Source organism: Cuculus canorus, chromosome 3, assembly GCF_017976375.1.
Source record: "Cuculus canorus isolate bCucCan1 chromosome 3, bCucCan1.pri, whole genome shotgun sequence".
NCBI classification, from domain to species: domain Eukaryota; kingdom Metazoa; phylum Chordata; class Aves; order Cuculiformes; family Cuculidae; genus Cuculus; species Cuculus canorus.
The window spans coordinates 81,354,388-81,379,990 of NC_071403.1; the positions used below are offsets into that span (position 1 = coordinate 81,354,388).

Here is a 25,603-nt window from a genome sequence, read left to right on the forward strand (position 1 = left end):
TGATTTGTCTGCCCGTGGGAGCACAAACTCACTGAAGTGTATAGATCAAAAAGACAGAAAAATGAAGTGCACTAGAAGAAGTGAAAAGGAACTATGCAAAACAAAGTTGCTTTCTTTTTTCACTTTACATTTCACCTTCTTACATTTTTTTTCTGCTACAATCTGTCACCTTCTGCTTCCTCAGCTAATATTTTAGATTCATTTTGCATGTCAAAATGGTGCAAGGGACCACAATCGCTGGCGCCCATTTCCTGACCATCTTATACCCAACATGTATCTTCTAACACCATTTGTGTCAGTGTTAATGCAGTAGTTTTACAGCTAACTGCTAGAGGTGAGAAAGAGTTCAAGGAGAAAATAAATAAAATTGTTTCATTCATTTGTTGCAACACAATATAAGAAGGTGGCCTAAGTTCACTTACACAGAATTTCAATCAAATCCAGCCACGTTCTTAGGTAATTATATTTTTTTTTGTCTGCCATTGTTACTCAATTAGAATGCATTTATGAATCTGCATGAAAGTAAAATGAGGACGTAGTGCTCAAACGTATTGTTCTGCTTCTTCTCCCATTACAAAGGAAGTGACTCAATAATTACATTCAGTTTAAGAAAATTCTTGGAGGGGAAATGTTTTTTATTGAATTTTAAAAGTACTACTTCAGTTATTAAGCTATTTCATCTTTAAATATTAAATGAGAAACTTTATTTTGTGCTATTGTTTGTTTCTATTTCTCTTTTAAAGGTTTCATTTGCATTTGTAACAAACCTGACAGCTAAGACAAAATATCATTTACCTTGGTGAACTTGCATGCAATTATTCCAGGGCTGACTCTCGCATAGTGTAACCATATTACACTGGATACCATTACAGCTCTGGCTCCTGGACAATGTAAATACAATAGAATCTTGAATACACGATAGAGTATGAAGTATATGATGTGGGAAGCATCAAGATTTTAGTGGCACCAACTGTATCATAAAAGAGGTGTGATTTAACTTCTACAAACAGAACCAAGTTCAGCAATATACAATTACTATCCATATGAAGCAGTAAATCACTTCATACTGAAATAACACTTATTTTAGAGTAAAAGAAGACAGTTACCACAATAATTTAACACAACAGAGAATGAAACATACCGCAGCCTCTTGAAAATGGCACAGTAATATTGTTTTAAGACTGCACTTAACAAGAACCAAAAAGTTACTTTTTTTTTTCAGTCCTGGCTATTATTTTATAGCTATCTTCTAGTAACTGCACAAACTAAAAAACTTGAGTCTTTTTGGAGGCTGCTCAAATACCTTTAGGAATTCTCTGATCCAGAACTTAAACCTCTTCAGGAGAGAGGGTTTTGAGTTCAAGGTGCTCCAAGTGGTGTGTGATGAACCACAGCTGTCCCAGTGAGTCAGCTCTGAGTAGCACACAGCTGCCTGCAGCATGTCAGGGACTTCTGGCTTGATAGAACAATCTGAAAATCCCACTGCTCTTTCAAACTATCAAACAGAAGTTTCAGCTCCAAAGATAAACACGAACTCAGGATGGAGGCGAGTGATCAGTAAAAATATCTCCAACAGCATCATATCCCACACCTTGTCCTGCTCAGGTGCTTATGCAAGACTGCCTCAAAGGGAGCAGGCTGTCTGGTAAAAGAGCAGTACGACTCTTGTAAGCACTTGGCATTGTCCTTAAAGGTTTTCCATCCACACTGCACTGAGATTAGGCATAATTGCAATCTAAGGCCTCCCTGTCGCAATGTCCAGAGGTATTTCTTCAAGCACGTACTTCAGGTGGGATGGGGGATGCTCATTTTTTTCCTTCAGAGATCTGCTTTCCCCACCTCCCACAAAAACGTGACACTTCTTGTGATGTGTGTAAGCCGCAACTTCAACTAAATCTGGATCTTCCACATAACACAATTGAAATATCGTCCTCTTTTCGGATGGAGTAACAGGCTGTAATAAATAGACTGGTTTCTCTAGCATGTACCTACTCAAATATTAATGAGCCAGCACACAGAAGCATGAAGTAATCTTTTGTTTTTCATTAAGTACATAGATTAAAGAGATGTTATTTTACTGTAATGCACGGAATTATGTAATTTCAGCTTAGAGTATTTGTTAATCACATAAAATTGAAATTATCCTTGGTTTTGTTTTAAAGAGCATAGAAGAACAAGAAGTAGAGGAAAAACAGAAGTAGAAATGGAATGTGAGACTATAGTGGAAGTGAGTGAAACATTCCCCTTTTTATCTAGTAATGCTAATGTTGTTTTAATTTTACATGTCAAAACTAAGTCAGGAGCATCCACAATTTACTGCCTGGTGGTTCTGCTGAAATCTTTTAGCAGTTACAGCCCTGATTATTATCTGCAAGCTGCATAACTTATGCTGCCACTGGCCATTACATCCTTTTTATACCAGGAAAGCAATTTGTGGCTTCTTCAAATCATATCGCACCCCATTGTCTCCCTGCCTGTTTTATTTATTGCTGCTTTTGCCCCACCTCAGTGCAGCGGCCAGGGGCTATGTGTAACAGCATGATTATACAAGCTTTCTTTCCACAGCCCTCTGGGTCATCAGAATATCCTCTATTCTCTGCTCACAGTAGCTGCAGTACTCTCAGATCAGAAAACCAGGCACTATGAAATATCTCTCTAAAGAAGTAACGAAGATTGATGTGGGGAGAGGATGTGGGGGTAAGAATTAGAGCACCCAAGTGTAGGGGTATGAGATAGGGGAAAGGTGTTGAAGGCAGGAATTCTAGAAACTAAGGATCTCTGAAGATCAGGCTTGCCAAGCAGATAAATTAAGGATTTGTCATCTGGGACACCAGAGTAATGGATAAAGAAAGGATTAACTAGGGAATCAGAGCAGGAGGAAAAATTGGAGGACAAAGAGAAAGAATTTATGAATGTGAGTCAGTAAAACAGGATTAGTGAAGCCTAAAGGGGCAGATAAAGAGGTAAGTGAGTGAGTTTTTCAGGAAGGAGGAAGGGGACAGAAGACAACTGGGGAAAGGCAGGGAAAGCCTGGAAGAGAGATGGAAGTAGATTAAAGTAAAAGAGGTTTAGTCATTACTTTATAGAAGGGCTGATGATTAGAACATGCTGATAGAATTATTATTTCAGGGGTATCTCTGTTATCCAGAGACATGATTATGCATAAGCAAACTTCCTGAAACCTCGTGTAAATACAGTCATGCCAGGAGGTCTTGAGCGCTCACAGTCAAAGGGGCAGGAATAAGCCACACGTCTTTGTCACTGAATCAGTGACTCCTGCTTGCTTTGTGTTTTTATTTATTATTTCACCTTCTACTACTTGCTTCTGGAACACTTTGATATGCTTTCCTTGTCTTTAAGGAAAGAACCACCATGGCTTCTCAGTGAGAACTGTATTTGGTTACCAAACCTACCTTTTTGCTGCAGTTACCTGGATGCAAAGGAATTTGGTTAATTGCCAGGCAGGCTGTATTTGATTTTCAGTGTCCTCAAGCTCAACTCATACATGTGTGCAGGAGTAAAAGGAGCCTTCTTGAGAGAGCTGCGGCTCCTCCTTGCTACAGAACATCCTTCAGTGGCTTTTCACCATCCCACACGAGGTCTTAACTGTTGTTCTGTAATTCTTAGTCCTTCATGATAACAACCGGGTTCAGTTTTTGGGACTACACCTCATCCAGTCTGCATGCTGCTACTAACAGCGTTGGCAGTGATGCACCTTCAGCAGTAGTGAAGGTGCACATCTGCTGTGGGTGCTGTTCTGCTCCCTGGCTAGCATCCAAGCGGTGGTTTCTTGTGCTTTCCCCCCGGGCTGTTTTCGCAGCCTCGCTAGGGTTTTCTGGTTGGTTGTTTTTTAAATACTTACCGTGTATACTTCTATGGACATGTACTGGCAAGAAAGAAGGAACCAGCTCTGTATACTTGATCTGTGCCTTGCACAATGCAGATTGATTTCCACACTGTACTGAAAGGCAAATGCTGAGTAATTTATAAAGTGCTACTATAACTTGATTTGTCAAGCTCTTTTTTGCTGTGAATCACCTGTCTGCCCACTTGAACACCAGCATGTTCTTCATGTATCTATACATATCATTGCATGCTTATGGTTTATTTTAATGTTTTTATTGTTGCAAAATAAGTAATTAATTTTTTCAAACGCTTGTTAAAAATAACACAATTCTAAATATTGTTTAGTTCTCTCATTGTGGTAAGGTTCAAGATTATAACTGCTACGTGGGGCTTTGATTTCATGAATGTTGTTTTTTTTCTTGGACACAGACAAGGCAACTAAAAGTGTGTGTTTCCTGAGGAAAGTAGTCAGGACAAAAGAAAGTAGATCTCGTAATGAATATGTTGGCACCTTGACAGTACTGACGAGAGTGACTTACTGAAGATGGGAAAATTAAATTGGCAATTGCTCACAAGGGAACTGGGATTTCTTTGTTGTTTGTGTTTTAAGTGTCACGAGAATATTGATTTCTCTAACTGAGGGATGTTCTGTCTTCCTTTCCTGAAAAGCAGGAGGATAAGAATAGAGCTGAGCTGCCTTGAAACAGCTCAGTGAACATCTGAAAAACCTGAAGTACTTGTTTTAACTCTATCCTTGGCACACGTTGCTTACCTTTTGAACAATATGAGGCCAACCTCGTATCACCTGCCTGGGTCAAGTTAGGATATCTTGGGGGGATATTGGGGAACTAGGTAATCCAGCTGCTCCTGCACAGTTAGAAGGAAATGAGATCTCAGAGAAGAACCTCCTGTGACATCATGTAACCACTTATAATGCCACTGGAGTTGCTCTTTTCTTCTATCTGTCATACTCTCAGGACTTCAGCCTTATAGAGTGTGTAAAGGGAATTGTGTTTGGGGAATCTATGCAGGTTGGAATTACCATTCATTGTACCCTACCTGTGCAGAAAAATTGGGAAACAAAATGAATTGGCGCTGAGTATGCAAGGAGCTCCAAACTGGGTTGAAGGAATCCGTTGCCCCAAGGTTTACCTCACTCCAAAGCAATTACGAAAATGATAGGAGGAAGCTTTTTTTATTTCCACCCATTTTGCCGTAAGCATTTTTGCCTGTGCTGTATCCACAAGGCAAGGCATTTTGAATGCTTTGAAGTACCCGGGCAGGAGGAGGGCAGGCTGCACAGAAGGAAAGAGTCAAGTTTTCCTGCAGTCCATAAGGGGTGTCTCAGCTCTCAATCCCATGTAAGAAACAGCTGGCTTTGACTGGATAAAGTTAATGAACTTAGAGAATATTTCTATGCAGGAGAGGCATATAATCCTTCTAAGCCATGCTAGTAGCTGTGCAGAAATCTGGAGAAATGACCTAAATTTACAATTTCATTCAGTAACTGTCTGAATCCACTAGCGACTAAATGTTAGTCATTTACAGGAGGAAATTCCGCAGCAGAAACCTAAGGTAAAATTTTCAAAACAGAAAAAGAGAATGTAGACTTAAAAGTCAGGTCTGAACGTGCAGCTCTTTTTATTCCATGCAAAGTGGCTTTTCCACTAGGACATTCTGGCCAGGTAGGGATGGCTCATGAAAGCTCTGAAAAATAGGACCTAAAAACTACTGCTAAACTTCCCTCGTCCTTTAAGCTGTGTTTCAAGTGAGCATTGAAGTGTGTGATAGATTTTTTCCATGTAGCTTCAGCCATATGTAGGTGTTGTCCAGAATCAAGCTGGCATTTTTTCTAAACCTGCATTTTTGTAAGTTTTTTAATAGCTTTTATACACAACCACAATTCTGTGCAGTGCAGTGTCAGCCTCCATGTTTAATTACTGTATGGCCTGTGGGAATGGTATTGCATGTGGTAGCTCACATTCTGACAGCTTTATTTCCACAAAGTATTAATGGCTGAATAAAACATATGGCATGGAGCTCATAGGACAAATTATTTTGCAAACTGCTGATAGTGAAGGTTAGCATTTCTAGAAACTATTAGTATATAGAATAGCTTAGCTGTGGTCCTTCTTGACATTGTTTATACTGGTATATTTAACAGAATCTGTGTGGATCAGTTTTATTCTGCAGGTTGTAATATAGGTCAGTGAGATCTAAGTTTACTATTTCCACTCCTAAAATGCTCCTTTCTGCTGAAAATTTTGCAGGTTCAGTTTTCAAAGCAGAGATCGGGTTTTAGGACAGTGTTCCTGACAGGACTAATGGTCTTGGTGGCAATTAAATTCTTCCCTGTTCTTTTCATAATACACCGTACACCACATAGCGTGGGTGCTGCTGAAGTTGAGGTGTGAAAGATATACAAGCCTGTAACGCTAAGCAGCATGGAAATTGTAGGAGCTCCTGGGAATGGTAACTCACTGTCAGTCTTTTTCTCAGGGAATCATTGCAATTCTGAGCAGCAGCTCAGACTCTCCATGGCATAATTGCATAAATTTTGCAGTAACTTCTACCCAATTCCATGTCAGTGTTAACATCTCCTCTTGGCCTGGAGTACCCTTCATTCCCATTTGCATTCAGACAGACACTACTGCGACTCACACTTGAAAATACTAATTGGTTGAAAATTCATTCAATTTTTAAATTATTATGTAGCTTTTTTACTTTTTAAGTGATTTTTTTTTTAAGACTGGGGTTGATTTCTTGTAATATCAGTTGCCTTTTAATGGATGTTACTCCCTCAGAAGCAGATTTAGTTCAGGGACATAAAACATATTTGAAGATTTTACGTAGTCCAAGATCCTCTCTGTTGGCTGCTGCAGGAATTTGTGTAGTGTGAAAAAGCAATAAAAGGTCCAGATCTTTTATGTGAAATAGGTGCCTGTTTTCCCATCCAGTCACCAGGAAAGTAGAGAGTACATACAATATGCTGGAGATCAGAAAAAAAAAATATTAAGATCTTTGATAAATATCTCACTGAAGACCCTTTCTGTACCTGTCCTCCCTGAACAAACTGTCTTTTATAGGAATATTCCAGCAATGTGAAATTTTATACAAAATCTGTGTTTATGCTAGTGAAGTCATTAATTTGACTTACTTAAAAATCATCAGATGCCTTCTCTTTTTCCCCTATTTAGTGAATATATGCATCCACAATTGCACAGATGTGTCATAAGAGGATTGACTCAGTATTCAACCTTGTTTCCCTTCCATAACCATTCAATAATATTAGTGGGAATACTTCTTTAATAAACATGCATATAGATAGTAGAGAAGATTTTTTGTGTCTTTAAGAGTCACATACTGAGCGCAGGACACTGACTTTAGGAAATCTTGCAGTGGCTAGGCTGAATGTTAAAGGGAATATCTTTTTTTTTGTGCACAGAAGTGTAAACTACTATTGTCTGCGAATGAAAAAAAGAGCTGTATTACACACAAGAAGTTGACTGCACAATGCTCTTTCTTATTTAAAAGTACAGGTAAGCATAGGGTGCAAGAGACAGTAAGGTGAAACAGCTCTGTAACTGCTGGTGTAACACGCAGAGAAGACTGACAGCTGCAGTTTGTCTGACTTTAAAAGAAGCATCACTCTCAGGTATGATTACCTTCTTCAGGCATGATTTTCAACACCGAATATTTCAACTGCTTTTTGCTAATTTCTGTGGCAGGAAGACACCATTCCCAAGATCTGTTTGAATCAGCTGAATGTTATCTTTGACTCCTCTTTCATGCAGTAGGCATAGAGGATTTTGGAAAAAACGCCTATCAATTGATGGCTATGCTTCTTTAAATAATCCCACTTGCCATCATCTCTGCCACTGAGGACAGGAGCTGCAGTCAGCAGCTGTGCTTGATGTGGCAGTCTGTGCTGTGTTGCCTCTGAGAGATGCCAGCATGAGCCAGCTGTAATGGTACAAATGCCAAATCGTAGTTCCAGTGTCTCAGTGAAGCAAAATATGACCAGACAAGAAAAATTCAGCTGTCCTAAGATCTGTCCTGCAAAAACAGCAAGACTGAGTAGGCTGAAGCCTTCTTTGAGAGCCTAGAGCCATAACGGCAGGAGAGACAGAAACTAAAAATAGTGTCTTCTTCTGATATATACACCAGATGTTCCTCTGGAACCAGCCTCCCTCTCACTTCTAAAAGAGTAACTAAACTACTTAAATTTCCCATCCAAGTTTACCTTGCATTTGTAAATGATCCCCTTGCAGAATCTTCTTAATCATTTGTCCTTCAGGGTATATGTGTTGCTGTGCTTCCTTTGGATTAATCACTGGAGTTCTTTCCTTTTTTTGTCTGAAAACAGTCGTACCGCACGATCTGAGAATGAATGCACTGAAAATGCAACACTGCAAATTAAACACGTGGATAATGGCTTGTGGCTTCGGTAGTCTGTGTTAACATGTGACGAGAGAGAATAGTAAACTGAGAAAGAGTTCTCCTGTGGATTCAGTGCCCCCATTATCTCTCCTTCTTTATCCGAAGGGCTGAGGGAACCTTTTTTGTTAGCCAAGACAGCTTGGTGCTTTGGCTTAATTTTCATTGCATAATTTTAAATACAGATCGTGTCTACAGTGCTGCAATTAATGGATAGCCTAAAGACTTATTATTTCAAACTAATTGATATGTAAGAAAGTTTAAATAACATAAGTGATAAAAATTTTTTAGGAATAACTTCTGTAACTAACTCAGAATAATCTTTTTACTGTTCTATAGAGCAGCAGATGACTTAATTATTGACTTGCCATCACTAAATCTAATGTTTGTCTGTATTTCAGTAGTTCTAAATCCATTTACATGAGATGGGGAAAAGATGACATTTTACTCATTCTTCTAAAAAGAGTTTTTGCAAGTTAATCTCATTCATTTCTGATACTTGCCTACCATCATTTGGAATCCTACCAAAATGCAAGATAAATTTCTGTTATCATCAATGAAGATGTGTACTGTACATATATTTTAAATAGAGCCTTAAACCAAGTTAACAGTGTTTTTAAAGTATTCTTTTACTTCCTGAAGTAACTTGAGCACTTATGAAAGGCCTTTATTTTTCTAGTGTTACTTAAACTTATCTTCAACTAGATTGTGATCAGAATTGGCATCGGACAATACACGGTAAAGTTGTTAGACCTCTCAAGAACTTTTTAATGCTTTTGGAAGATGTCAAGTACTGAAGAAATAATAAAACGCTGATAGAGCATTAAAAAGATAAGTTCTTGTAATGGAAAGAGGTTTTGTTCTACTGCCAATTTTTTCTTCTTAAACAAGGTTTTGCAGAGTAAAAAACTTTTCCAAGATAGAAGCTACCACCAGTGATACACATAAAGGAAATCAGATTAAAAACAAATCAGAGTTCTACGGAGATTGTGTTACATGTTTTGATGGCATGCCTTTCTGGAAAAAAAAGCAAAGGATTTAGAAGTTCCATGAGATTCATCTCAGTTCAGGCTTGACACTCTGGTGAACTAAACTTGGATGAACTGTATTAGCATGAAAAGGAGAGAAGCCAGGGACTAAATCCAGCACACACTGATGTCAACTGAAAAGCTCAGTCTTCCTACAGTAGGCTTGAGATCCGGATGCGGCCCCGCTGTGACCTCCACGTGCTGTGACCCACTGAGATCTGTGGGGAAGGGAAGTACGAAAGGAACTTGAGTGGCTGCAGTTTGTAGTATCCCTTATTTTCCTCTGTCTTTTGGCTTCTAGGGAATTTGCATATCCCTTTTCCTAGTAACAGTAAGTTCTGAGCACAAAACCCAACTGTGCTATTGGTAATATCATTAAGAGGTCTGTCCAAGAGGACTTTGAGATTATCCAGCTGCACAGCAAGATGAGAAGCATACCATAGTACAGACTTAAACATGCAAGCACTATGGCACACACATTTTCTGTCACCGTAAGGCACTGAACACATTCCACCACACTTAAGAGCTGACCTCAGGATCTGTGCTGGCTGGTTGGACTGCAGAATGCTCAGGGTGGTAGTCCTTCACCCATACTAAGCACTAAGAGAGTGAAACACATCCCAGGTTTCCTTTCTTCGCTGTGCTCAACAGAAACCCATATCAGATTGTATGCAAAGAAAGAGAAAGGTAGGCAGGTCTGAACATGAGAATGGCATATGACTTTCTCTGTGGGAATTTATCTCTACCTCTTCCTTGAAGCAGGCTTAGATCTTAAGCAGCAATCTGGACCCATTTCCTAGGCCCTTTCATGCTTTGCAGCTTCCTTAAAATCCTAAGACAAGAGAGTTGAAAATGCTGAACCTCTGAAACATGACATTTGCACTGCTCCTTTGTGACTCAGATTAGTTTCGGATTGCAGTTTGGAAAGGAATATGCACTTCATGTCATTCTATGCCAGTGTATTTTTCATTTGACCTGGTTAGTTTGTACTATACTTATATGGTTGCTGGTACTGTAGATCCAAACCCCATCAAAGTCAATCACTGTCTTTTTGTACACTAAAGCAAACTTTGGGTATGCCCTTTAACAGGCATGAATTCAAGCTACTCTGCGCAGCACTGAGACAGGTTTTGTCTTGTTTATCTAGCTTTATGGTTATGAAGTTACCTAATATGTCAGTTTTTGCATTGCAGGATGCTTGCTGAACATGATTGAAATAAAGTTTCTACATGGTTCATTTAAACTTGATGGATATTTAGAGAGTTGCCTGAGTTTGCAGTAGTCAGTGTTAATCTGACCTTTGAAAAAAATGTTGAAATAAAAAGCAGCTGAAATGAAATACTAATCCTTGAACTTAATCGTGAGGATGACTCCATTAACCTCCTATTGCATAGTACTACTTAATGCAGTAATAACAGTACAGGCAAGAAGAGGAGAGCTTTTCCCTTTCAGTTCATTGAGTATCAGGAAATAAAAACCTTCAAGCTATTTTTAATTAGGTTGAACCCCTGGGCAGTGCCACTTTTACATGAAGTTAAGAGTTGCAGTTAAAATTCCACACTAATTTTACTATTCAAGTAAAAAAAAATAAAGGGGAGGGGTGGGGCCTGAAACAACAAGAAGTGGTGGATATATGTATGAAATAATTGTGGAAGTAGAAAAAACTATTATGAAGATAATAGTACTATATAAACATAGAGCGGCCGTTAACGGTATCAAACTCGTATCCTTAGTACAACGATACATCTCCATTTGATGTTAATTATATAATAATGAACATATATACCAATATATATGTTTGAATTGAGTCCCATTTTTTTGTCGTTGTTAAACTCAGCCTCAAAACTTCCCCAAAACTTGGAAGTACAATGCCGAAATACTGAACCATCATTTCTGGAAGACAGAAAACGAGGGACAGTAGCTCTGTCTCTGCTGTTAAATTTCGGCCAGGTTCTGAGTAGATCTTTTTCATTAGCTTGTTATGTTGGAAAATAATGGGTCTGTCACTAAATTGGCTCATCATTTGGGGAGAGTCAATGCACATCTCTGCTAATAGTAAAGAGGAAGCTGGATTCACATTGTTAATGAGTTAGGAAATATTTTGGAGTAGCCTTCGTTGTTACAAGGGGTTACAGAACTGCAACTACTTGAGAAGATTTTCAAAGAAACTTTTAATGCTTTGATCTTTATTCAGAGAGTGCTTGCTTTCTAGTCTAAAAACATTCATCTTTAACAAGATATTAACAGAAGGACTGACTGCTCAGTAATTTTCCAAGTAGACGTTTCAATGAGGCTTCATCCTGCAGAGGCTTTCTGATGTGAAAAGGTCTAGTCAGTGCAAGGTAAACTTCAAAGTGCAGCATAAGGCTCTACCAGTGTGATTATTTTTTGAACTAATGATGGCTTACTTCTAAAACTCTATGCAGTTCCCTGAAAATTATCGATGACATGGAAATTACAGTAAGCGTGTACCTTAAGAAACATGCCATCTCAAGATACACAGGCTCAGTACGTGTTAGGAGCTCTTATTACTCTAAACAGGCTTGAGAGTCTGGGCTGAGTAGGAAAGGCAGAGAGGGGTATCACAGTGAAAGGGGGTGCCAGACTTAATCACAGGACAACTATTCTTTTTCCATTGAGTAGCACAGTGATACCACTAGAGAGATAGAGAAAGAAATACATTATTTGTTTCCTTTTCAATACCATATTTGAGAAGTAATCTCTGTGCTCAGAGGGAATTTTCTGCAATACTGATTGGACCTGTTAGAGATGTCCTGCCAAGAGTCAGACACAGGCAACACTAGAATTATCTATTAGCAAGGTGGATGTGAGAAACTGAAAAACAATCTGTTAAACTATTCAGACTTCAGTTTAGGCAAGGATCCAAAGGCTGTGGTGCAGGTTTCACCACATTTTTTTCAGAACTGTATTTCATCAGCTCCTGAGCCCTCACACAGGAGGCCTTAAGCACCTGAAGATTTCTTTTTCTGTCTCTATCCTCTTTCAAAAATAGCCAGTCTCTCTCTGTGCAGGACAGCACCACTTTTAGGCAAAACACATTATACATAAAGTGGCCCCACAGATTCCAGCATCCCCTGGAGACATCCTGGTTGGCTGCCATGGTGCTGCTCAGCTCTCAGAGTCCCGCGTTCTCTGGTCCACCCGGGATTTGAAATATTTCTGGAATATAGTGTTGCTTTTACAGCCTCAATATGTCATTTAAAAGGAGTTTCCAAGGGACTATTATGGCCTCTTGAGCTGAGCATTACCATACTGCTACCCTTCCAAGGCCTGTGCTGCTGGACACTCAGCTGCCTGTTTACAGAGTGTGCTGGAGGCATTGTGGAAGTGGAAAAAAATCACTTTTTTTTAAGTCACTTGTTTTGAAGACAGTATCCAAAGTGTGGACCAAACTTTTAAAAAGATGAATTGAGAAGCTCTATTTGAGCTATGTCACCAGTTATATATCCTGGATCCCTCCTGAAAAACTAAGGGCAGTATCTGATGATATATGAGAATTCAGTGGAACTTCTCTGGTTTTATCAAATCAAAACTGAGCAGATTCTCTTTTGTTTACAATAAAGCTAACTTATTCCAGTTTAATGAAAAAGAGCGGAATCTAGCCTTAGAAAGTTATATATGCTCATAGGGAGGTGATTTTTTTCCCATTCATATCAATTAAAATTATCTTTATTCATATGCATCATGAGATGCATAGGTCACATATTTATAGAGTCATCAAAAAAACACTTGACAGCTTAAGAAAGAGTTTTATCCACAAAAGGAAACAATCACACAAAATAGTCATACGAATGAAGAGTGATTCCAAGTATACAGCTTACAAGGCACATAGCAGGGCTTTGCATGAGAATAAACTGCTGTACTGATGAAGAAATAGGAAACAAAGCTATTGTGAAGAAAAGAATCTCTTTAAAGAAAATGCAAAAATCTAGAATTACTACTAATAATAATACAGCTGCCAGTAGGAAAAGATCACCACTTTAGGCTTTTGCCGTAAGGAGCTTCTCCAACCCAAAAGTTTTCAGCGGAGGTGCAGTACAGGCATGTGTGTATATATAATGCGTATATAACCTGGGCAACACTGGTGCACGTCTCGTCACTCAAACATTTTTTTTTTTATTAGCTCTTTGAATAGGTGCTGGTTTATAATCAGACAGAAGATAAAAGTCTCTTTATGAGAGTGTTAAAATCTAGGAGCCCAGGTCCCAGGTTTCTTCACAGTCCCAGTGGTTTAATTGAGGTTGCAGTTAATAAAGGTGGAGACACAGATTGATGAAGGCCCTAAGGTTACAGTCTAGTGCCTTGAGACAGCAGATATTCAAGGACTCATTTATATAGGGACTTGTACATTAGGGAGGAATAGCAAATCACCTTTGCTTTAACAGCAAAAGAGACAAAGCTGCAACAGTCGGGGAAGTCAAAGTGGGGAGTATTAAGAATAAGGGACAGTAACTCAGTATACAGTTTCTAGACTCCTTGGCTTATGACGTGCTTCAGGTGTTACAGTGATTTTTTTCAAGCCCATCCTGGGGCAATTTCTGAAGAAAAGTATGTACCCTTTGCGATTGTTGACATGGGAAGGCAGGGGCAGCAGTAGTGGATCAGTCAAAAAAACAGCAAATCCTGAGCAAGCACCCCTGTTCTCAGAGATAGGAATGGAGACCTTGCAGGGTGAAAATTTTGGCTTAGTGTGGTAGACCTTGTGTGAAGAACTAGGTGAACTTCATCTAGGAGAAAAAGTGTGGAGTGGGGCTGTCAGAGAGAAAGTCCTGGAACTGGTGTCTCTTGTGTCTGTCACGATCCAAAAAGTACGCATTATTTGAAAAAGCAGTGATGGGCATGCAGTGAGACTGAGATATCCTTGTCTTAGGACAGGAATCATTAGTGGGAGCTTTCCAGTCAGTGTGAGGACATTTCTTACACAGGCTGTTGTTTATCTAATGCAGTGCTGTTCCCTGCTTCACAACGGCATTTCCTACCTGTTTACATTGGGCAGAGGTGTGTATATCACTTTTGTAAAGGTCCTGCAGAGGAGTCCTGGGTCTTCCTCAAACCCATCACCTCATGTCACCGTCTTCTGCAGCTCCTGTAGCACACTGAGTGCTGCAGAGGGACTGCAGCCATGAGGCGTGAGGACAGCTAAGCAGTGGTTACTGCTTTGCCTTCCCAGCAGAAATCTGCTTAGTGGAGAGAATAACATGGTCCTTAATAAGAAACTCCTTCTGTTTCCAATTAAACAAAAATTGCTGCCTATAAATCACTTGATCCTTGAGCTCTGTTCCTCAATTTCACTCTCCCTGCTATTGAGCCTCCATCTGCTTTTAACAATTCTTGCTACTCATATGTCTTTTAGTGCTGTATCTTCCAGAATGGCTTTCTAATTAAGTAAGCTCTGAAAATGAAAAGCAGCAGAACAGCAGCTTGCTTGCTCTCTGTACCCTTAATCTGGGAGTCCTCTATGTGCTATTTTGGAAGCTAAATTGAGGTCACTGACATTATGTATATTTGTTGTCTGGTGTAGTCTTAAAAGCCCCAAATCCTCTATTCCGAATTATCTTTAAGCATATGGGTCAAACATTTGTAGGAAATAAAAAACAGTATTTGGGCTGATTTAGCAGATTCAGAAAAACAGAGGAGGAGCGAGAAAGGGGCCACACTCTCCGACCAGTGTTGCTGTTGCAGTATGCTTCCACTGACAAGTGAAAAGATCAGTGTTGCTGGTGTTAAGAAAATAAACAGTTCCAATGGCATATGACAAAGAAAAATGGGAGCTTTGCTAGGCAGAAATATCCTGTAGAGATTGCAGTCCCCTTTCGTTATGAATCTTGTAGTAACCGGTTATTGCCTCTTGTCAAATTACATTGTGCTGAAATTGCACAGAGGAAATGAATGTAGTTGATTTTCTCATCAGTAAAACAAAAAGCACGGGTAGTGTTTATGCGGATTAAAATATTCTACTGCGTGTGGGTAGTGTCATGGTAATTATGGATACAAATTAGTATCACACTTCAAATAGTGAATAAATACAATAACCAAATACCAAGAAAAAAGTAATTATTTTGATATTTATCTGCCCTCTGCCTCAAGGGGAAATTATGCAACTTTGACATTTTTCACATTTGAATTCAGAAGTCAAAAATTGTTAAAATCTTTTTAAAAACTTGAGAATAAAGAGTTTACTATTGAAAATGTCAGACATTGTGGGAGATACCGAACCGTTCAGTCCTCAGAGTGCATTTTTACCTGAATTGTTGAGCCAGAATATTTTGAGGACTTTTCACTCATAATTCACTGCATTATTCAAAGTAAAAATGAGTTTGATCAGGAAAACAAAGTATTTATCAATAATGCAAAATAAGATAGATTTTAAAGGAGGGATAAAAGAAACACAAAATTGAAAAACCTGATCTTGCAGAAAAATCGCAAGTGGAATGGAAAATCTGAGACTTAAAACCACATATTTTGAGTCATATAAAATTTTTTAGTGGAAGAACTTAATCAAAACAAATATGGCCATAACGAATATTTCATTGAACAAAACTGCGTTTTGATGGAATTTTCTTCACCAAAATGCGTAACCAGTTGTATTTCGTACATAACTTTATCAAAACATTTTTGCTTCATGTTTTATTATTTAGATGCTTTTTAAGTGGTGCCCCTTCCCTTATTTTTTAGTTGAAAATGTATTTTAACAAAACGTGAGCTGGAATGAATCCCACTCCATGTGGAAGTGGGTTGGTTTACATCAGATAACTAACTGCCTCTGGCATGGGATCTTACATGAGGAGAATGTTGCTATGAGGTCAAACCGCTCTACAGACCAAGCATGCAGCATCTCAAGCTGTGTGGGGAAGGAAGAGAAGGGAAAATTGTTTGGAAAACACTTCCATGACTAATTTCTGAAATGCCATTTTTAAGATACAACGGGAAGGAGCAGCAGTGTTCACATTAACAGCTTCAAAGGTGTTGCTATAACAGGAAGGGAGATGGGTTGGACACGGTTTCCCCCACAGTTTCCCTTTCCCTTGGGCTGCCAAAGTGAGGGGGAGGAGGTCAGATGGAAGTGGTGCTGCATATCAGCCAGCTATGTAAGTTATGTATCCGCCTCTTGTCTTCAAGCCATGGAGGTTGCCTGTGGGGTAGATGCAGTAGAATTTCACAGAACACTGACAACAGCACCAGCCCACAGACGCGTTGCCAAGTTTGCTGTGAGTGTGATACAGTCACATTTTAGTCCACTGCTCGTTTCAAATGCACACGGTAAGGTCTTCACTCCTGACACCTGAGGTCCTAGATCTGGATGCCATTTGCAGATAACAACTTCCCATGCCTTGAGCTACTGCAGAGCTTTCCTTAGCTTTGTTCTACATCTGACACTTCTGGTGGCTCATTATTAGATTCTTAGACCTCATTAGGCCAGCTTGTTTGCTTTTCCACAGTTATCTTAAAACAATCTTGAAATTACAAAAAAAAAAAAAAAGGATTCTGCAGCAGAAAAGAGGGATGAGATGTATTTCAAAGAAGGGAGAGGAGTTCATTATTCAAAGCCTAAACTCAGAGAGACAATAATACGTAACACTGTAAATGTAGAATAATTATGGATTAAGAGGTTTAACACATTTATTTTATTGTTTAATTTTCTGATGATTTTTTTTTAAATGTAAATACTGTATGTAAACATCAGTCTTCCTGATAACTTGTGTTGGCAGCACGTTGTGTTTTTCATGTGCTCATTTTATTTTTGTTCTTGGTAAAAACAGAAGTTCATTAGATCACATTGCAAGTATGCAGAAGTCTACAGAGTCTTGATCAGGATAGTCTGAAACCACAATTTCTGCTTCAGTAATTCTTTATTGGTAACAGTTACTGGTTTTAATGATATAGTCACTATTTTAACAGTATGTTGTGTTTTGTTATTTTGGTAGATTTAATGACAGCTAGGTATAAATGCTATAAACAATAATACCATCCATTTCCTTTTCTGAGTGCATTTTCCTTGCCTTAAGCTGAATGACGATATTCATTTTCTCCTCCCACATTCCAAGGAAGGGTTGCTGAGGCCTTTCTCTGTATGATGACCCTTTTTGGAAAGCAGTTGTAGCCAAGGATGCCAAAGAGCCCTTGGAATTGAGAGGAAATATGAGCTGATCAGCTGGGCAGCTGGCTGGCCACCAGGAGCTCTGCTTACTAAGGCGCAGGCTTAGTCATGTAAAGCTCTGCTCATTTTCCATCCTAAGGCTAGGGGCTGTGTTGGTTGTAGTCAAAGTTCAAAGGATACCATGCTGTTTGTCCACGGCATGAGGGAGTGGGAGCTTAAACCCATTGATCACTAATGCTGCCTAGCATCAGGCTGAAGTCAAGAGTGACCTTCAGGCACAGCTTCCCTGTGGAAACCCGTGTGAGATATAGCTAACAGAGGCTATAGAACAGAGGCTACAGAACAGAGGCTATAGAACAGAGGCTAGAACAGTCACAATCAAAGCTTCAACATATCTACTTGTATTTCGATCAATAGTTAAGAGAATCACAAACCACACAAGTTACATGAAGGACAACTTGGTGGCTTAATGATCCATAGCCTGTTCCAAGCGTGTGCTGCTGTATGTATAATTTGATCAGTGATCATACAAATAGATGTAGGAGAGCCCCTTTCAAAACAGAGGCAAATGAGGATGGCACCTGCCAAGCTTTGACCTCTACCTAAGCTTAATCTTTCTCCTTTCATCTGTAATTTTGGAATAATAAAACTAATACTTACCCATTTTCTGAAGCTGATTGTGACTATCAGCTGATGGTTCTTAACTAACACTGTTGGGTAAAAAAAATAAAGGTTACGTAGATAGAAGCATACGTTCAAGATTTAGAGCTTTTGGCCACAGCCTTCGAGAGTGACTGACACATTCATCTCATGTCCCCAAGGACTCTGCTGCAAACATGTAATGATGGCTCCAATTTTTAAAGTATTGACTCATCACATGTAAGTAAAATGCATGGAAGTGTGATTTTCTTGAACAAGTAATATGTTTCCAACCCCTTGTGGGTTACTAAAGCTGTCTGGAGATGATATAAATAAGTGGGGTTTTTGTTGTGGGTTAAAGAAAGGACAGAGGATTGCTAAAAGGGCAGATAGTGAGATAAGAGAAGGAAGAAGGTTGTTATATGTTAATGGGAACAGTGGTGCAGATAATGATTTACCTATCTAATCATCAGTCTCATTTTCCCCTTCTTGTCTGGCTCCAAAATCATAAAAGCCAGTAGCGGTCACCTTGTTTAGTAGCTAGAGGGCAGAGAAATCTGGGTAAGTGGACTTGCGATGAGAAGCAACTCAAGGAGGCAGCAAACTGAATGGTTAAGGCCACACTGGCTCAGAGTTTGGTGGGGTGCTGTTTGTGCAGAAAGGTTTTTACTTACACACATATTGACATGGCATCAGTAGACCAAATAAAAGACGTGCATTTCTACAGCTGCTAATGGGAGGGCAGCCTTCCATTAGTGAATGAACTATAATGTCCTTGTAAAGCCACAGAATATGGTTATTGTTTTTTAACAGATGGATACCGAGGCTTTTAAAAGAAAAACAGCTGGGTTTTGATCCAGCTAGTTTTAAAGCAGGCAGCTTGTTTCTTTACTTTGGCCCATAGCTGTTTGCCAATGTCATGCCTGGGGCTAGTTGCTTAAGGAGAAACACTGCCAAAGCGCTGTGAGTATGCTGTGGGTTTGAAAGCCCCAGGCTCATTGTGAAGGATCAGGTCCAGCAATGGAATGGCTGTATTGTGCCCACGCTCACCTGTTGCGCCTCTGTTGGAGCCTCATGTGATAGCTTGGGAGTCAGGGAATGGGCTGAGCAGAGGGAAGGACTGACAGTGTCTTTGAAATCAAAAAGAAAACTAATTTTTACACACTGTTGCAGTTTTAATCAACCCTCCTTGTCTACCCTCTGCTTCTTCTCAACTAACTTCAACTTCCTCATGATTAGATATCTGTATAGACTATCTCTGGAGACACCAAAGAGAGAGAGGTACCTCCAGATTCACGTCATTTCTATTAAATGCTCAACTTAGAGGGATTATAAATTGGAGGTGCTTTAGGAGGTGAATGTTAGATACCATTGCTATCTAATGGCATGCTTATGGTTGCAATAGGTTCAGATAATGTTCAGTTTCTGAGGAATTTCAAATATTTCTGTCGCTCTTAAACCTAATTAAGCAAGTCAAGGTCTGAAAGAAGTTGAGAGCCAGGAGACTTTGTCTGACATCTGATTTTACATACTTCTTATACTTGAAGTGCCCAACATTTACAGATTTAGTACTTCCTTTTGTGACAATGAGGTTGGAAAATGCAGCAGCCCATCTCTGGTTCAGACACTCCTGTATAAAGAAATTCATGCCTTTATATTAAGCTTTGTCTTACAGTGCTCTAAAGCCTTTCCCCCCGTTCCTACATTTAGAAAAAATATTGTATGCGAAGCTGCCGCTCCCTGCAGGAACTTTAACTGAGTTTGTGGTATGCTTGGACAGTGCTGCAGATCTGCACTGGGAGCTGAGAGCTCAGTTGCAAAAGCTCTTGAACAGGGAAAGACAGTGGCACTTCGTGTGCCTGGTGCACAGTGTGCTCAGAGCCTGCTGTCACGCCCTGCCTCTGCCACCAGTGCTGTTTCAGATTAACCCAAGGAATGTTTGGTCCACATTTGGCATAAATCTCCCTTTGATTGTGATAGCATCTTTGGATAATTGTCATAAATAAACAGAAGGACTCGCCTTCCCCTTCCTCTCTCTCTGTTTTTTTGTTTGTTTGTTTGTTTAAACAGTGCAGATATTTAGCAGTGAACTGTAAAAGCATGATTGCACCGTCATGGCAGAACTTTTCCCTAGAACATCATCTTTGGATTTACAATATGACCTACGTGAGTGCCATGCTGCCATCATTCTGAAGTAGAGACCAGTGCAGATGTGGCCTCTTGATGCTTGAGAAGGTCACTGGGCAGCAGGCATGGAGTCCAGGGGCTGCAGAGCCCCAGGAGGGAGCTGTGAGGGATGATCAGCATCATTTGTGGGGTTTTCCTAGGCAATGTTCCTCTCATAATAGGTGTGCACTTGGAAGTGTTACCAAAATGGAGATGAAAGGAGGATCCCTTCAAAGATTTGTATCTAGACATAAAGCCAGAAAACAAGGGAAGGGTGCCACTTGAAAGAAGAGTGTTCTGTATTTCAGAGGGTGTTTTTAATGCAACCATTTGTGCGTCAGGCTCGGTGTTTGTCAGCACCGTGACACCAAGGAGGGAAACTTGGACCAGAACAGCAGGAAAATTGCCAGAAACAAGGTAGGAAAGGAGCTTTAGCAGGAGAACCAACCAGAATAAGCTGGATCTTAGATCTCGAGGAAGAAAATCTACAAAATTTGTCTAATTAAGGAATGTAGAACTAGAGCAGGTGAGCTGAGGACGTTGATTTGCACATCAGGAAAAAAAGGAGAAGAGGCCTCACAAAAATAAAATCAGAGATGCAGGATGAAAACCAGGACAGAAGCATGGGGAATGGGATTGGAAAGGCTCAGAGGGAGGGGTAGTGGTAAAATCACATGCTGTGGACAGGTCAAGGATGGTGAGAGTAGTATAGGTTCTAATGTTCAAGTGAAAATTTTGTTGAGAGCTGTCACAGTAGGGTGAAGGAGACTTGAATCTAGACAGGATAGACTCAAGAGTAGAGCTGAAGGATCAGAATTCTTAGCACCTTTATACCTCCTGGAAAAAAAAGTAGAGCTCAAAAAATAATTGCAAGAAACTGCTGCAGCTACAGTTAGCAGAACCTGACTCCCTGTCTTTGAAAAGGTGGGTGGATGGATAATTGGATGGATGAACGGACGAATGGACAGAGTGCTAGCAGGGTTTGGCTTTGGAACTCACCCCTTTTGCTTCCCGCTGTGCTTATATTGGTCATGATGAAAAAAATGGCTTTGTCTTCAGTTGAAACATTCATACATGTTAATGCTTTTTAAATAATGGATTGTGCAGATCCTAATATGGGCACTAAAAACAAAGGCAATACAAATAAATACTGGGAAAGGGCCCACAGCTTCCTGAAGACTGATAGCCAGATTTCTTTCTGCATGCCTTTTGCATCCTGTGGTTGATATGACACTTTTTCCCCAGTAATGTCCAAGACACATACTGTATTAATCAGATAATGTAACTTTCCATGATCTAGCCCTGAGAAATGCAATTTAACATTTTTTTCCTCCCTCTTTGACTCCCTTTGACAACTGACTTTTTCCTAATGGTTTCTCCAACCCAAGAAATCTGGCAAAAGTGATTATATTGTTCTCAGACCAATGTTTGTGGTGGGATTAATGTGTGATTGGCTACCTAAAGCTTAATTAAGGCCTTTCTCTTTCAAAGGCTTATCTGTGATCCATACTGCACTTGAATCAGGTCTTGTGAAAGCCAGTATGGACATCGACACAGTTAAATCCACAAGGATTTTGGGTATCCAAGGTGGTACCCAAAACCAGCTTTACGCACAAATGACCGCACGTTCCTTCAGCTTTGCAATGACTGCATGGAAATCAATAGGTTGATTGGATGTGTGGCGCTAATATGAGAAAGAAAGGAATATTATCTTGAATAATGCAAAAGTGCATTATTAATTCCCCCCCCTCCCTGCCCCTGTCTTGTGTGGTACGTTTCCTATACTGTAGCACTGGTCTCATTAGATGCAACTGAAGACAGCTTCTCTCTTTTGTTGCAGTTGCAGGTGGAACTTGATCAGGAGTATCAAGACAAATTCAAAAGACTGCCTTTGGAAATTCTGGAGTTTGTTCAGGAAGCCATGAAAGGAAAAATCAGTGAAGATGGAGACCACAGTTCTGCCCCCTCTTCCCTGGCATCTGACAGTGGAAAATCAAATCATAAACCTCTGCAAAGTGAAGAGGAATTGGAAGAAGATAATCCAGAAAAGGTGTTTGATACAACTTTTTAACTGCCCAGTCAACAGTCAGTGCGCCAGGGTACACCACACCCCAGCTGCCCCTCTCTACCCTCCTGATGTAAGCTGCTGCTGAAGCGCTTTGGGAGGCAGGAGGAATCTGCATTCAAGTGCACATTTCCCAACAGGACATTTTATAAAAAGTATTGTGCAAAGATCTTAATTCTCATTCTTCATCTTATTATTATTCTAAAGCTTAGTGCAGTTCTAATGGGAAAATTAATGTTAACCATCCTCTCCTCCTTTTTTTTTTTTTTCTCTTATTTTTTTGGCCAGTTTACAATGGGTAATTTTCTGGCTATGTTCACTGTTAAGAATGTTTAATGAAGACCAGCGTATTGTACAGAGACAAATGTGTGCAGATTTCCTTTTGAAGTGCCAGTGCGAAGTGCTCCAAACTAATACAGATCCTAGAGAATATTGTAACAGTACTTAATCATATTTGTTTTCTTCTTTGTAACTGCACCTTGAAAGCTGTACCATCGTTTTACATTTGCACTGAAACATTTAATCCTCTTCAGCTTTGCAAGCACTGGTGGCTTGCTTTCTTGATATTATGTTTATCATATGGAAAGAAATATATTTGCTGCTGAAAATTCTTGGAACTGTGGGGGAAAGAGGAAAACAGAGAGAAGAACTCTGCCTGGAGATTGTCGCTGTCTGTGTACGTCTGTGTTACACTGTGTGAGTGCATATATGTTTGTGTGTATATATATATATATATATAGGTATATGTGCACACACATCCGTCTATATACACACACGGCATGTTTCTATTTGAAGTCGGCATGGTCTCTTGGCCAAATGAAATGTTTCAGGGATGCATGAGTAGAGAGAATCTTTATGAAAGCTAACATCTGGGTTATACTGCTATAAAATTGAATCAAGTCATTCAATTACAAAATTCTTTTTGTGGTGTTAGTGTTGTAAATCAAAGTAGTTTTAGAATATAAATTTGATATATTTTTTGCAGACTCAAAAGCATTGATTTTAAGTATCATATTTTAAGCTTACTGAATTTGGTAGGATTATAAACTGTTTAGGAGTACAGTATTTGAAATTTAACAGAATCTTCCATTATTTTTAAGACTGAGGTTCAGTTTTACTAAGATCTGAAATTTAAAAGCAAAATACAAAAACCTGATCACTGTTATTTGAAAATGTATTTTAATCTGTTTAACTGACTTCTTAAAATAAGAACAATCAAAGTTAATGTACTGTATGATATGCATGAGAGAAGTAACAGCACATTTTCAGAAGTTTGTATCAGACAACAGACAGACTGTGAAAGGTAAAAGGATTTTAAAAGGTAAAGAAATGCTGTTCTCTGGATTCCTGTATTAACAGAAATAAGAACTATGAAACATTACAGACAGATTCTTATTTGTACCCAAGCCAATGCATAACGCTAAAGCCCTGTGATGAAAAGGCGTCTTCGGGCAAAGGATAAAGTAGCTCAAAAGACATAGATTTGTGTGGAGAGGCTTGATCCTGCAAACTTTTATCTTCCTGCACACCTCTGGGTTCAGCGCAACTTTTCTGGGGAATAATGTTCACGTATGTGTTTGCAAGATCCGCTCTTATTTTGTATTAAAAGGCAATCTGAGGAAGCAGTCAATTACATAGGGAGGCATTTCAATACATCGTAACAGTTAAGTTACTTTACTTCCATTCCCTCAGGATTTTAGTATTTTAAAGTAACTTATTTTATTTAAATTTAAATTTAAGCAATAAAGTACAAATCAAGCTTAAGTTTTGAGTTAAATAATGGTGTGTATATATAAGTTCAAATGTCAGAAAACAAACAGTATTTTGAAGTTTCTTTTTTAAATTTAGCGCAGAAAGAAACTGAAATTGCACATTGTTTGGAGAACATATTTAGAATTAAACTGTTCTGGTTTATGATGATGAAATTAGTGAACGTGAAATTAAAAAATCTGGCTTTCATCTTAATGCTAGGAAAGATGAATCCTCTGTTAATCCTTGTTTTGCACTTTTTAATCAATCTTAATCACTCATTGAAAACGTAGGGAGTCAATATGTAATGCTGCATTTTATAAAGTAAAAATGACATATTGTCTAAACTATTAAAAGAGTAAACTGATAGCAGTGTTCACAATAAAAATGAAGACTATCGCATTGTAGAAGCTGTTGTACAGTGCAGGCTTTTCAGTAAAATCTCAGCTCCTTTGAATTTCAGCGCTACGTTCCTGTGGACTTCAGTGGAGCCAGGACTTCATTACAGTCTTCAAAGAAACGTGGGCAAATACCAATTAACCTTTTATTTATATTTAAAAGAAGAAATAAATATACCGGTTGGATTAAATATACAATCAGCTGTAGTCATTTTACAGTATGTTTGTATTTGACCATTTCCTGTACTCACATTTTTTATATCTGTACAGTGCCACTTTCTGCAGGTGTAAGGTAGTGTGTAATACTGTACATCTTGCATTGCTCAAACTATTTCAGTGAAACAGACATCATTTATTATTGATATTACTTGAACTAGAGTAAGATAATGAAAAAAGGGTCTTTATGATGTGCAAGTCTTGTGCCTTTTATGTATTTGCCTTGTTCCGTGTTGAATGTGTGGAAATGCTGTATTGTGGACTTTCTGCTGTATAGAATAGAGCTGTCTATATTAAACTAGGTCGTGCACTTCAGATATATTTACACTACTGAAAATAGCTTGGTTTTGGCAGTATAAACAGAATTTTAAAAATTCTAATGAAGGCCAGACATTTTAGATTTAACATGTTCATAATTATGTTAATTAATGCTCATGTATTAGCTAAACAGTCACTGAAAGATAACTAAAGGGACATCATTGCTTGCCTTTCTTTGAAATCAGTGTTGCTCTCGTACATTGTATTAATAGTGTCCGTGATAGATTAACCCTTGATGATTTGCTTACAAAGTAGGATGAAATATTTCAGTTAACGTGTACATATTTTTTGGTTCCCCGATCTAAGATTGTTTCAGAGGCATAATTCACATTTTTGTAAAAATTCTATGCAATTTTGTGGCATGATGTTTCTTCCACTTGTAATTTTATGTGCTTACATTACAGATCCAAAGGACAAATAAAATTTCTTAACACAAGAGAATTGTTTCTTCTGTTCATTGACTTCAGTTGACCCAGGAGACCTTAATGATCTCAGAGACTGTACCCTGGCCTTTCTGTTCCCAGGAAGGGCAGCACCACATGGAGTCAGTTTCCTTGCAGGCTCTTGTGTTCACAACAAGAACAAGGCAAATCCCTGGGCATCCCCCGCCCCATACAGCAAA

The 25,603-nt window shown here is 39.1% G+C and overlaps 1 protein-coding gene across 2 annotated transcripts in view; it reads left to right on the top strand.

Moving 5' to 3' along the window:
* PLCB1 (phospholipase C beta 1) overlaps nucleotides 1-25,056 on the top strand; it is a 411,218-nt gene extending 386,162 nt beyond the window's left edge. The window contains exons 32-33 of one of the 2 annotated variants that reach the window (XM_054062286.1): nucleotides 2,163-2,227; nucleotides 22,076-22,209. In XM_054062286.1, coding sequence (XP_053918261.1) covers nucleotides 2,163-2,201 — 39 coding nt within the window. In that variant the 3' untranslated portion in view covers nucleotides 2,202-2,227; nucleotides 22,076-22,209. Of the gene's footprint in view, nucleotides 1-2,162; nucleotides 2,228-22,075 lie in introns of both variants that reach the window. The other variant, XM_009556561.2, reaches the window with a different exon arrangement.
* The last annotated feature ends 547 nt before the right edge of the window (nucleotides 25,057-25,603 follow it).